The sequence below is a fragment of the Phyllobates terribilis genome, unplaced genomic scaffold (genome assembly GCF_046119375.1).
Source record: "Phyllobates terribilis strain yellow unplaced genomic scaffold, ASM4611937v1 Scaffold_3__8_contigs__length_932513732, whole genome shotgun sequence".
Taxonomy (NCBI): domain Eukaryota; kingdom Metazoa; phylum Chordata; class Amphibia; order Anura; family Dendrobatidae; genus Phyllobates; species Phyllobates terribilis.
Window position 1 is genome coordinate 249,916,871 of NW_027362763.1, and position 13,483 is coordinate 249,930,353.

A 13,483-nucleotide genomic window follows, 5' to 3' on the forward strand; every position below is an offset into this window, starting at 1 on the left:
CGCTGACCTCTGTGCAGAGCAGGGTTTAAATTTGGTGCCAATGATGCTGATTGGTGGAGACCGCGACCAATCAGCAGAGCGGTGTTTAAATTTGGCGCCAATATCGCTGATTGTTCGCTGCTGGCGACCGCGACCCATCAGCAGAGCGGTGTTTAAATTTGGCGCCAAGATCGCTGATTGGTCGCAGCCGGCGACCGCGACCAATCAGCAGAGCGGTGTTTAAATTTGGCGCCAATATCGCTGATTGGTCGCGGCCGGCGACCGCAACCAATCAGCAGAGCGGTGTTTAAATTTGCCGCCGGCCGCGACCAATCAGCGAATCGTATTAGTGAGGACCGGGGATCGGCGCTGCCTGTGCGGGTACTTCCGCTGCGAGCAGCCGGGAGAGAACCGGCTGCTCGCAGCAGAAGTATCCCGACCGGTGGCACCGCTCCCCGGTCCTCCCTTCATACTTGCCATCAGGAGATCAGTGGGCCGCTGATCTCCCAACGGTAGCCGCATGTAGGTCACCGTCGGGGTCCTTCTGGTGAGAGCAGCCGTGAGATGACCGGCTAGCGCCGGTCATCTCCCGGCTGCATCGCTGCTGACCTCTGTGCGGCAGATGAGCCGCTAACGGCCGCCATCTTTTTCTGAAATCCCGTGTCGCTGATTGGCCGCGGCCGGACCAATCAGCGACGCGGGATTTCCTGGACAGACAGTCAGACAGACGGGATAAGACGATTATATATATTAGATATATATATATTTTTTTTTGTCGAAAAAAAAAAGATTAAACCCTAGCAGATAGAAGACGCTTATATTCCAGTCATTGCGCATGTCGACTTTTCCAGATCCATACTAGCAGTCACATCTCTCCCTTGTTAGGGTCATGTGCACACTTCTCACAGACTCTCAAAGGACAAAAACTCTTATTATCCTGTTACCTGCTGTCCAAGGTGTCATAGGGAACCCTCCCTCCTTGTTGCTCTAGGCGTAAGCGATAAGGTCCATTTATATACTGTACAAATGTGTTCATTTGTTCTGTATCTCTTTGCAAAGACCAAACGTGTTTCCTCACCATGTCTACCTCATGCAGTCTACCCTTACCTTCTTTTTGTCCATCATTGTAAAGAAATTCTGCTTGCCCTGACCTCTGCCTTTTTACTATGAGTTTTATTTGCTGTCATTTCTACGATGCTTGTGTATCATCTCTGAATAATCAAGCGCTTCTATTTTAGGGTCTACATCAACTTCAGTTGAGCTGGTGATAATATGGAACTCTCGTATGTGTTCCTCATTGCCTATGGTGTGGATAATTTATCATGTTACCATATCAGAAATGCACATGTATCACCAATTTACCATGAATGTATTTTCTTACCTGTGCCATTGATCTACCAAAGCTTTTGATGGTAGTCTCCATATTATCATTGGCTTTGGTTCTCCAGTTGCACTACAGTTTAGCATCAACTTGTCACCAATGTTCATTTCAGTGGATTTTGGTGATGCATGGATTATTTTAGGCACAATATCATTTTGCTCCACCCTGAGAGTGACGACCCTTCTTTCTGAGCCAGTTGAGCTGGTTGCTATACACTCATAGTTTCCATTGTCGGAGGATGCTGCATTCCTTATGTAGAGTGTTCCATTAGAGAATAGGAACAACTTTGCATTTACATAATGTAATGGTTTCACCTTTGTACCGTCAAATGCTACCCAGTGAACACTAGGTTGTGGGTTTCCTTTTGCTGTGCAATGAAGTTTTACATTCTCTCCTGGAAGAGCTAGTACAGTTTGTCTTTTGTCTTCCAAAATAGCAGGTGGAGCCGCAATCACTTGAACTTTTACAGTAAATGTATCTGATCCAGCTGTATTAGTAGCAATACATTTATAAATTCCTCGATCATAAATAGTCACTTCCCTAATAGTAAGAGTCCCATCAGATAAAACAAAAACCTTATGAACACTGTCAGATTTTTCAGATGCAATGGTCTCATTGGCTAGTATCCAGGTGATGGTAGGAAAAGGACGTCCTTCAGCCTGGCACTTTAAACTGACAGTGCTGCCAGAGTGCACTGTAACCTCCCTTGATCTGCCTTGTATAATCCTTGGAGGGTATGTAATGACGGAAAGTGTAACAAGCAGCCGGTCTGAGCCATACTGGTTATTAGCAACGCAAAGATACTGCCCACGGTCTTGGACGCTCACACTTGAAATAGAGAGTGTTCCATTTGGAAAGACTTCCATCCTGTTTCCCCTTCTTGTCTTGGATATGAAAGTTCCTGGTAAGGAAACAATATTTTCACTGTAAAATATAAAACTATTCAAATATGACCTCTGTTATTAAATCTAAATTTACCAACGATGGATTGTTTTTATTCCAGTCTTGATGAATACTGTACTGTACCAAATATCATATCCTCATAAACATGTATTTTACAGCAAATGTACATGCATTTTATGATTAATTAATGTTAAAAAAGCTGTAATGCATGTAAGCATGCCCATGTGGTTGTGTTTTGCTTTTTTTAAATGCTGTGGGCCTAATTCATCAAGGTGTTTTCACCAGTCTTCTTTTTTCATTTCTGAGTTGTACAAAAAATGTTGCAACTTTGATGTTTTTACTACCATCTTGGAGGAGCTTGTTTGGGACAGGGAGTGGTGAAACCCACATGGCAGATTCATCAAAATTTACAGCACTTTGCACAACGTCAGCATTAATAAATCAGGCCCTGTATATTGTTACTTAAATACAATGTTAGCGAAATTTGAAGTGAAAATAAGGACTGTATTTTCAGATTCTGGTGCTAAAAACAAGCCTTGACAAAATGGGTCACTTTTTTCGGTTCGAACTTTATTATGTAGAACATGCATAGAGAAAGTAAAAATTAATGCATTAAAGTAGTATGTAAATTTTCAGCAAAGTAGTAAAATGAATTAGCCTCACCTGAAGCAACCTTTGTCCACAATATGGTGGGAGTTGGATCTCCAGTTGCTTCGCATGGAATGAAGGCATCTGAGTTAGCAAGGACAGTGAAACTTGCAGCTTTACCTCCCAAAATACGAGGTTTAGAACGAACATAATTGAAAGGAATTTCTTCTGTTTTTTGAGAAGTTGCTTTCTTTTCAGTTTTCTGTGTTATTATAGATGAAAAATTGTATCGTATAGGTGTCTTCAATACATTTGGAAATTGTGCAATTGCGTTTACATTTCTCTGAGAAGTTTTTGAGGTTCCAAAATTTTCCTTTCTACCACCAGCTGATGCTTGGGTTGTGCTTGGACTCATTATGGGTGCTGGAATAGTCACACTGTTGATAACATTATCAGTTACTGATAGTGGTGTAGGTGTACTAATTGTGGAACTGGTCTTATGTGTTGAGAAGGCATTGGTTTTATATGTTGTGACAAAAGAATGCTCATGTGGGATATTTTTGTTGAGAGCTTGGTCAGATGTGGCTATATTATTTATGTCTGATGGTTCTAGGTATGGAGTAGTTAAGGTCCCAATGCCATTCACTGCAACTGATGGATCCATGGATAACTTTTCATCCTTGGTTAGATTACTCCAGAAAAATTTGGTCACCATGTTTAGAGGAATATCATTTTTTGAACTCGATAATATTATTGGTGTTCTTGTAACAGTAGTAACTGAGGATTTTGGTGTTGAAGTTATTCTATTAACTGTTATATCTTCAGAATAAGTTGACAAGTTTATATGTGTTGATGGCTTATAAGTGTGAGTGTTTACTGAGTTGATTAAGAAATTTTTTTTTCTTAGTCGTTTCCTTTTCAGAAATCTATGTCTGTTAGAGATAGCAGCAGATGTTTTTGGGGTTAATGTAGTAGAGACATAACCTGTGTTAGGGATGAGTGTAACTTCTTTGGATGTTGTTACCCCCATAGAACTGACTGAATAAGCTTCAGTCTTTGCAGCCTTAGCAATTGCAGGCTTTACTTCAGTTACTGCAAAATTTGAAATGGTTGGAAGTTGTATAGTTGATTGTACTGCAGAACTGGTTGGTAAAAGTAGCCTTTGGTTATTACTAATCATTATTGGGTAAAGTACAGTTGTTTTTTTGGAAGTAAACCTGGCACTTGTTTCCTTTTTTATATTGGTTGGATAAACAGTTGTTGTTTCTACTGTAGAAGATGTGGGATGCATCATTGTCTTTGATGCTTTGCCACTAATTCGATGAACCATACTGGATGTCGCTTCAGCGCTCATTGGATAATTTACCATTGATTTGGAGGAACTGCTTGGGTTTCCTCTTCCTGTTTTCTCTTCCTTTGTATATGGTATGATAGGAATTTTTGTAACAATTGGTTTTGTTGTTGGAAGTGAAGTAGTGGAGTTAATTGTAGATGTTAAATGAGAGTTTTTTCTGAGTTTCTTAAGTATTTCCCTTTGAATAAGTTGATTGTTCCCAAACAATCTATGCCAGGGAATTTTTCTTCTAATTATTTTGGAGGCTGCTAAAGGTTTGGTGGTGGGCTGGGGTGAAATGAATACCAGCATTTGTTTTTGTCCAACTACAGGAATGGTTGTTGGTATGGATGTTGTTACACCTTGGGTATAACTTAATCCAAACTTGAGCTTTTCCAAAACAGACATGTCTATACTGCTTGTTTTAGTAATGTGTGAGTGAGACGGTGTATTATATGTATTAGTGGCTCTATCAGTGTTTTTGAATTGTGTAGTAAGCAGAGTGGTTGCTTCTTTCCTCCTCACAGTCACTGGAGCTGTTTTAGTTGACAGTTCAATTGGTAATGGGGTATTTGTGATTGAAGGTATTGTACTAGATAAAATCTGTAGATTTTTACCAATACTAGAAACGGTACTGTATGCTGTTGTGGTTTCAGTGATATCATTAATGTTGTCTTTTTTTCCAAATCTAAATTGATGCGCTTTAACATCTGGAATACGATCTGGTTTTACAATGCGCCTTCTTCCTGGGATTCTTCTGCGACCATAACGCCTTAGAGTTGGCACAAATGGTGTAACTTCTTTCATTATCTGGATCTGTTGATGAGTAATGATTGTGGAGCCAGCTGGGAGCCCTGGAGTTATGATTTTCTGAGTGCTACGAAAATAAATTGGACCAATGTCAGTTTGTGAAAGAAACAATTTTGCACTTGACTTGGTGGAGGAATCAAAACTAAAAACATTTTGATCTTCCAAATTCTCCCTTGCTTCATAATAATGTGGAATCCTTGTGGTGTCTATTCTTGACGTAGAAGAGTGTAAATTGTCAGGTGTTGTCTGTAGTTTACGTGTAATGTCTTTGGTATTGAAAACAGTTGGCTGAGTAGTAGTAATAGTTGGTAAAGGCATTGGGGTGTTTGAATGTGAACTGACACTGGATAGGGATTGCTTATGAGATACCGGAGTATTTGTGATGTGAGTTATGACTGATGGTTCTAGAACTTCTTTTGGCCCTGTAGAAATGACAGAGCTTCCTGTAATTGAACTAGTAGGTGGAGAAGATATTTGTTGAGGAGGTGGAGAAGCTGCATGTAGATTACTAGATGTGGTTTTTTGTTCCATATATATATATTTGGAAGTAAAGGAATCATAGGATGTTGTTGGATTGATTATAAAATTGGGAAGTGTTCTACTGATTGAAGTTATTCCTTGTTTGGGCATAGTAACCACATTCTCAGATGAACTCTTCAAATAACTAGATGTAGTAAAAGTGGTGGTGTAATCATACCGATTTTTAGTTTGTAGTCCATTTTCCATAAGGACTGGGTGTGTAATATCCTTTGTATCAGTATAATGAGAAGAGGTTTGTGTAGTTACTGTTGGGGTTGTAATTTCTTGTGATTTTGTATAAAGGTAAGTACTAGAAGTTGTTGGCCTTATGACACCAGATTGTGGAGTTGCAGTTAATGATTTTATTGTAGTTACAAAAGTACTACTATCAGATTCAACTCTGCCATAAGTAGTAAGAGGAATAAGTTTTGGCATCAAACTGGTTGTGGCATCTGTGGGTAGCATGTTCACAACACTTGTAGTAGGTGGTGCTTCTGATATTGCCAATGGTATTGGGTTTAAAATGCTTAGTGTTGTTGGCTGTTCGCTATCATAGTTGATTGTAGTAGGGTTTTCTCCTGAGGTTATATATTGTGATGGAGTTGGCTCCTGACTGCTCAGTGTAATATAATCATTCATCTTTGGTGTTTCTGTGTAGTGTTCATCAATGTTTGTTTTGGTTGGTGTTGTAGGTATTTTATTTGTACTCCATTTACGATTATCAGAATCAGTCACTGAAAACACTTTGGGTATGGTATCGAGTATGCCTGTACTTGAGTAATTCTCTGTTACTATTGAAAACTTTTCATTCACTGGAAGGAATTCTTCACCGGATGGTTGCTCTGCATCTCCAGATATGCTTTCTATATCATTTTCTTCTTTGAATGTGTTCATGACTTGTGTTATTGGTTTAGTATTGATTGAATTTTGTTTAGTTTTTTGTAATATCTCTGTCCAGCGTTGGGGATCAATTTTTCTAGTGTTTTGAGTAAATTGTCTCCTATGTCCTCTATAACCATGGTTTATTCTGTTTCTTCTCTGCACTGGTATATTTGTACTACGTTGCCCATCGGATTTGATAGGTATGCGTCTATTTGGATATCTTTTATGTTCAATGGCTTTACCTGTCACAGAGTCCAGGTTTTCTTTAACATCTTCATTGCCTGATCCTTCAACATTTTCATCCTCATTTTGGTCCAACTGTATTTTCCTAATGGTTGTGCTGATTTTCCTGTCTTTCACCAACACTCTATGTGTCAGCATGTCAAGCCCATATTGATTAGCTGCTAAACATCTAAAATGTCCCCTGTCTCTTTGTGTTATATCTTGGATCTTTAGTGTGCCATTGGAGAAAATAACCTTGTTTTTTGAGGTTTCATGTAAAATAGAGTGATCGGGTAATATCCAGTTCACAGATGCATCAGGAACTCCATATGAACCACAAGGAAGATAGAGAACATCCCCTCTATCTACTGAAAGTTCAATCCCGTTGACAGCTTCTTCCTCCACATCACCACTTATCACAGTAATTCTAAATGAAAGTACATCTGCATCCAAATAATTTGTAGCAATGCAATGGTAAACCCCAGTGTCAAAACTATCAGCCACCTTTAAAATAAACTTTCCATTTTTTGTAATTGTTATCCGTCCTTCTTCACTGATATATGGTGCTCGGATTTTAGTTCCATCAGGAAGCACCCATTCAATATTTGGAACTGGTTCACCCACAACTTGGCAGTTCATCTCCACTGTTCCTCCTATTATTGCAGTATACTCTGTCTGTGTCTGGTTGCTTTTGATTATCATTGCCCAATTGTTTCTTGATGGGTATTCAATTGAACTGGGAATTGTAACATAGATATCTGTGAAGTACCGGATATGCAGTGTACTGAGAGTTGTTGCTGTCCTATCAAGTTGTATAGTAATTAAGTCCTGCATCAGCCAGCTAGGTTCTGCTCGAATTTCTGCATCAATATCAGTGAACACATCATCACCAGAAGCTACTTGCTTGTATTTGTAGTGGATAGGTGTCTTTGTAAGCAATAGCTCTCGCTTAAGTTTCATTGAAGAATCACTATACATTGCTAATATTCCCCATAACTTCTGAATATGGTCGTAGTCAATGTTGCATACCAGGAAAGAGGAGAATGTAGTCCTCATTGCTGTGTATTCTTCCTTTCTGTCTAACATTATTTGAGACATTTTGGTTGGTCTTTGAACAGTACAGGCTAGGTTTGCTTCATTTCCGGACTGATCTGTCATATTAATGATAAGAGATCCCATTGGCGCTACAAAGTCTCTGGCTGATATCGCAGTAAAGCTGCCTTCTTCTATGGAAGAGATGTTTTTTAGCTTGTAGATATTCTCTATATTAGGCTTGACACAAGTAAGATCTTGAGATGATATTTCATTTAAAGATTTCCCTTGATTCTTTTTAGGACTGGAACAAAGAGGGCATTGAGTTCCTAAGCGGTCTCTCTTGCACTTGATCAAGTCTGTAAAAACAAATATGAATAAGGATTTTAAAGTCATGTTGGTTATTGGTTCTAAGTATAAACCTCTTTTTTAATTAAAATACATTTGTAGCAAACATCAGTCGTTTCCTATAACCACATTGTCTTTAATGTTCTCCCTAACACTATTTCGTATATATATTCAGGAACTAAATGAGAGGGATGCATTTTATGAACCTTTTGGTTATTCATTGAGATTTTCCCATGTCACGTGAATTTTAAATGGGTATATTAAGATGAAAGGCGTTTTGATAATAGCAAATAATTTTAGAATGTTTTGTTTAAAGGTAAAACAGGAGAAAATGTTATAATAGAATAAAATTTCCATGAATTGAGCTTTGATTGCTCTAGAAGTTGTTGTCAGAACAGGAAGCATTGAAGTCAAGTTCCTATGTCACTGCCAACTGAGCCAACTGAGGTCTCTGATTGGCAGCAGAGCTGAGTTTACTTGAATGGAGCATTATCGCAAATGCCTCAGATTACATCCCATTCCAGCCACATGCCTGCTGCAGCCAATCACGGGTCTCAGACAAGGGGTGTCATTGCTTCCTGCCCCGGTGACGACCACCAGAGCATTTTATTACTGTTATATCATTCCCTACCCTTTTTTTAGAAGTCACACAAACCCTTTAACCCCTTTACCCCCAAGGTGGTTTGCACGTTAATGATTAGGCCAATTTTTATAATTATGACCACTGTCACTTTATGAAGTAATAACTCTGGAATGCTTCAACGGATCCCCCTGATTCTGAGACTGTTTTTTCATGACATATTGTACTTCATGATAGTGGTAACATTTCTTCGATATCACTTCACAATTTATTTGTGAAAAAAATGGAAATTTGGCGAAAATGTAGAAAATTTTGCAATTTTCAAACTTGGAATTTTCATGCCCTTAAATCAGAGAGATATGTCACACAAAATAGTTAATAAATAACATTTCCTACATGTCTACTTTACATCAGCACAATTTTGGAACCAAATTTTTTTTTTGTTAGGGAGTTATAAGGGTTAAAATTTGACCAGCGATTTCTCATTTTTACAACAAAATTTACAAAACCATTTTTTTAGGGACCACATCACATTTGAAGTGACTTTGAAGGGCCTTTATGACAGAAAATAGGCAAAAGTGACACCATTCTAAAAACTGCACCCCTCAAGGTGCTCAAAACCACATTCAAGAAGTTTATTAACCCTTCAGGTGCTTCACAGGAATTTTTGTAATGTGGAAGAAAAAAATGAACCTTTAACTTTTTTCACAAATATGTTACTTTAGACCCCAATTTTTTTATTTTCGCAAGGGTATCAGGAAAAAATGGACCCCAAAATTTGTTGTGCAATTCCTCCTGAGCACGCTGATACCCCATATGTGGGGGAAAACTACTGTTTGGGCACACGGCAGGGTTCAGAAGGGAAGGAGCGCCATTTGACTTTTTGAATGTAAAATTTGCTTAAATAATTAGCAGACGCCATGTTGTGTTTGGGGAGCCCCTGATATGCCTATTTTGGAAACTAGACCCCTCAGGAAACTTATCTAAGTGTGTGGTGAGCACCTTGAACCCCCAGGTGCTTCACAGAAGTTTATAATATTGAGCCGTAAAAATAAAACTTTCACATTTTTCCCATAAAAATGTTTTTCAGCCTCCAATTTTGCATTTATTCATCATATTGAGTAAGTTGTCATTAGTCTTGAGTAGTGTTGAGCCACCCCCGTAGTGTTCGGGTTCGGTTCGGTTCGTCGAACACCGGGATGTTCGAGGAACTGTTCGTTGAACTGTTCGTCGAACACCTTAGAACACCGTCGAACACCGTTAAAACCAATGGCAGGCAAACAAAAACACATAGGAACACATAGAAAACACCTTCAAAGGTGTCCAAAAGCTGACAAACTGCTCAGAAGACGCTTTCTTTAAAAAAGCCGGCCGGCAATTCAGCAGCGGCATACACCGGTACCCGACAATTTAGACATGAAGGAATAGAGCATCACACATAGATTAGATAGATAGAAACATGTTAGTCACATATATATGAAGTACAGTGACAGTGTTGCTTACTGTACTTGTCATTTAGTGTAAAGGATTTATTAAAAAATATAATAGTGTTTTCGTGCACCGTCTCTTTAAAAAAGCCGGCCGGCAATTCAGCAGCGGTACCCGACAATTTATAACAGACAGAATAGAGCTTCACACATAGATTAGATAGATAGAAACATGTCAGTCACATATATATGAAGTACTGTGACAGTGTTGCTTACTGTACTTGTCATTTACTGCAAAGGATTTATTAAAAAAAATAATAGTGTTTTCATGCACCGTCTCTTTAAAAAAGCCGGCCGGCAATTCAGCATCTGTACCCGACAATTTAGAATAGAAGGAATAGAGAATCACACCTAGATTAGATAGATAGAAACATATCAGCCACATATATATGAAGTACTGTGACAGTGTTGCTTACTGTACTTGTCATTTACTGCAAAGGATTTATTAAAAAAAATAATAGTGTTTTCATGCACCGTCTCTTTAAAAAAGCCGGCTGGCAATTCAGCATCTGTACCCGACAATTTAGAATAGAAGGAATAGAGAATCACACATAGATTAGATAGATAGAAACATGTCAGCCACATATATACGAAGTACAGTGACAGTGTTGCTTACTGTACTTGTCATTTAGTGTAAAGGATTTATTAAAAAATATAATAGTGTTTTCGTGCACCGTCTCTTTAAAAAAGCCGGCCGGCAATTCAGCAGCGGTACCCGACAATTTATAACAGACAGAATAGAGCTTCACACAAAGATTAGATAGATAGAAACATGTCAGTCACATATATATGAAGTACTGTGACAGTGTTGCTTACTGTACTTGTCATTTACTGCAAAGGATTTATTAAAAAAAATAATAGTGTTTTCATGCACCATCTCTTTAAAAAAGCCGGCCGGCAATTCAGCATCTGTACCCGACAATTTATAACAGACAGAATAGAGCTTCACACATAGATTAGATAGATAGAAACATGTCAGTCACATATATAATAAGTACAGTGACAGTGTTGGTTACTGTACTTGTCATTTACTATTAAAATAAAGGATTTATTATTAAAAAAAATTGGCGTGGGGTTCCCCGTAATTTTAGTCTCTAGCGGAGGTTAAGCAGACAGCTGGGGCAGATGTTTGAAGCCTGGGAAGGGGGTAATACCCACGGAGCTTCCCAGGCTACTAATATCAGCCCCCAGCTGAATACCTAGCCTTTACTAGCTATTAAAATGGAGGACCCCCCCCAAAAAAAATGACGTGGGGTCCCCCCTAATTTAATAGCTAGCAAAGGCTAGGCAGACAGCTGGGGGCTGATATTAATAGCCCAGGAAGGGAGCCATGAATATTGGCCCCCTCCCAGGCTAGAAACACCAGCCGTCAGCCGCCCCAGAAATGGCGCATCCATAGGATGCGCCAATTCTGGCACTTAGCCTCGCTCTTCCACGCTGCCCTGGTGCGGTGGCAGGGGGTAATAGGGTTGGGGTTGATGTCAGCTTATAATGCCAGCTGACATCAAGCCCAGGTTAGTAATGGAGAGGCGTCTATAAGACACCCCCATTACTAACCCCATAGTCAAAGTTAAAAAAAAACCACAAACACCCAGAATAAAGTCCTTTAATTGAAATAAAGACACAATTCTTTATTGTTCTAAATTAAACCATACTTACCATCACGCCCATTCCAGCTGAAGCCAACGATCTCCTGCAATAAAAGAAAAATAATAAAGCAACCTCATCCTTACCTTTCCATGGTTCCCAGGACAGCTTCAGCTCTACTACATCGAGATGACAGGCTGGACCGCAGCAGAACGCTGCCATCCAGCCTGTCATCCCGCAGACACTGAGAAGCGCAGGCATGCTTGCGCTCCTCAGTGTCTAACTGTGACGGCATCCAGATGAGCCGACAATGAACTCGGCTCACCTCATGTACGTCACTGACAGCGTGGGAAAATTCTCCTGCACTCAGCGCTTCAGCGTGAGAATTTTCCCACGCTGTCAGTGACGTGCATGAGGTGAGCCGAGTTCATTGGACATGACCTCGGCTCATCTGGATGCCGTCACAGCCAGACACTGAGTAGCGCAAGCAAGCCTGCGCTTCTCAGTGTCTGCGGGATGACAGGCTGGATGGCAGCGTTCTGCTGCGGTCCAGCCTGTCATCTCGATGTAGCAGAGCTGAAGCTGTCGTGGGAGCCATGGAAAGGTAAGGATGATGTTGCTTTATTATTTTACTTTTATTGCAGGAGATCATTGGCTTCAGCTGGAATGGGCGTGGCGGTAAGTATGGTTTAATTTAGAACAATAAAGAATTGTGTGTTTATTTCAATTAAAGGACTTTTTTCTGGGTGTTTGTGTTTTTTTTAAATACTTTACTAGAAATTCATGGTGGTCATGTCTAATATTGGCGTGACCCCATGAATTTCGGGCTTAGGGCCAGCTGATAATGCCAAGCTGGCCTTAACCCCTTTATTACCCAGTGAGCCACCGCACCAGGGCCCTGGATGAGTTGGGTACAGCGCCAGAAGATGGCGCTTCTATGAACGCGCCATTTTCCGGGGCGGCTGCGGACTGCAATTTGCAGCGGGTGGGGCCCAGAAATCTTGGGCCTCCCTGCGCTGCAGATTCCAGCCCCCAGCTGCCTAGTTGTACCTGGCTGGACACAAAAATAGGGCGAAGCTCCACGTATTTTTTTTTTAAATTCATGAAATTCATGGAATAATTAAGAAAAAAAGGGCTTCCCTATATTGTTGTGTCCAACCAGGTACAAATAGGCAGCTGGTGGTTGGGAGCAGCCCGTTCCTGCCTGCTGTACCTGACTGGACACAAATATAGGGCGAAGCCCCACATCAATTTTTTTTTCATTATTTCATGAATTTCCTGAAATAATTTAAAAAAAATTGACGTGGGGCTTCGCCCTATATTTGTGTCCAGTCAGGTACAGCAGGCAGGAACGGGCTGCCCCCAACCACCAGCTGCCTATTTGTACCTGGCCAGACACAACAATATAGGGAAGCCCTTTTTTAAAAAAATTATTTCATGAAATAATTAAAAAAAAATTGACGTGGGGCTTCGCACTATATTTGTGTCCAGCCAGGTACAGCAGGCAGGGACGGGCTGCCCCCAACCACCAGCTGCCTATTTGTACCTGGTTGGACACAACAATATAGGGAAGCCCTTTTTTTCTTAATTATTCCATGAATTTCATGAAATAATTTTTAAAAAAAATGCGTGGGGCTTCGCCCTATTTTTGTGCCCAGCCAGGTACAACTAGGCAGCTGGGAGCTGGAATCCGCAGCGCAGGGAGGCCCAAGCTTTCTGGGCCCCACCCGCTGCAAATTGCAGTCCGCAGCCGCCCCAGAAAATGGCGCGTTCATAGAAGCGCCATCTTCTGGCGCTGTACCCAACTCATCCAGGGCCCTGGTGCGGTGGCT

At 40.4% G+C, this 13,483-nt stretch overlaps 1 protein-coding gene across 1 annotated transcript in view; it reads right to left on the reverse strand.

The window, feature by feature from the left end:
• Positions 1–13,483, reverse strand: part of IGSF10 (immunoglobulin superfamily member 10) — a 102,125-nt gene that overhangs the window by 8,631 nt on the left and 80,011 nt on the right. Inside the window, exons 5-6 of the mRNA XM_073674734.1 lie at positions 2,927–8,008; positions 1,361–2,261 (exon numbers count right to left, since the gene is read on the reverse strand). Coding sequence (XP_073530835.1) covers positions 1,361–2,261; positions 2,927–8,008 — 5,983 coding nt within the window. The remainder of the gene's footprint in view (positions 1–1,360; positions 2,262–2,926; positions 8,009–13,483) is intronic.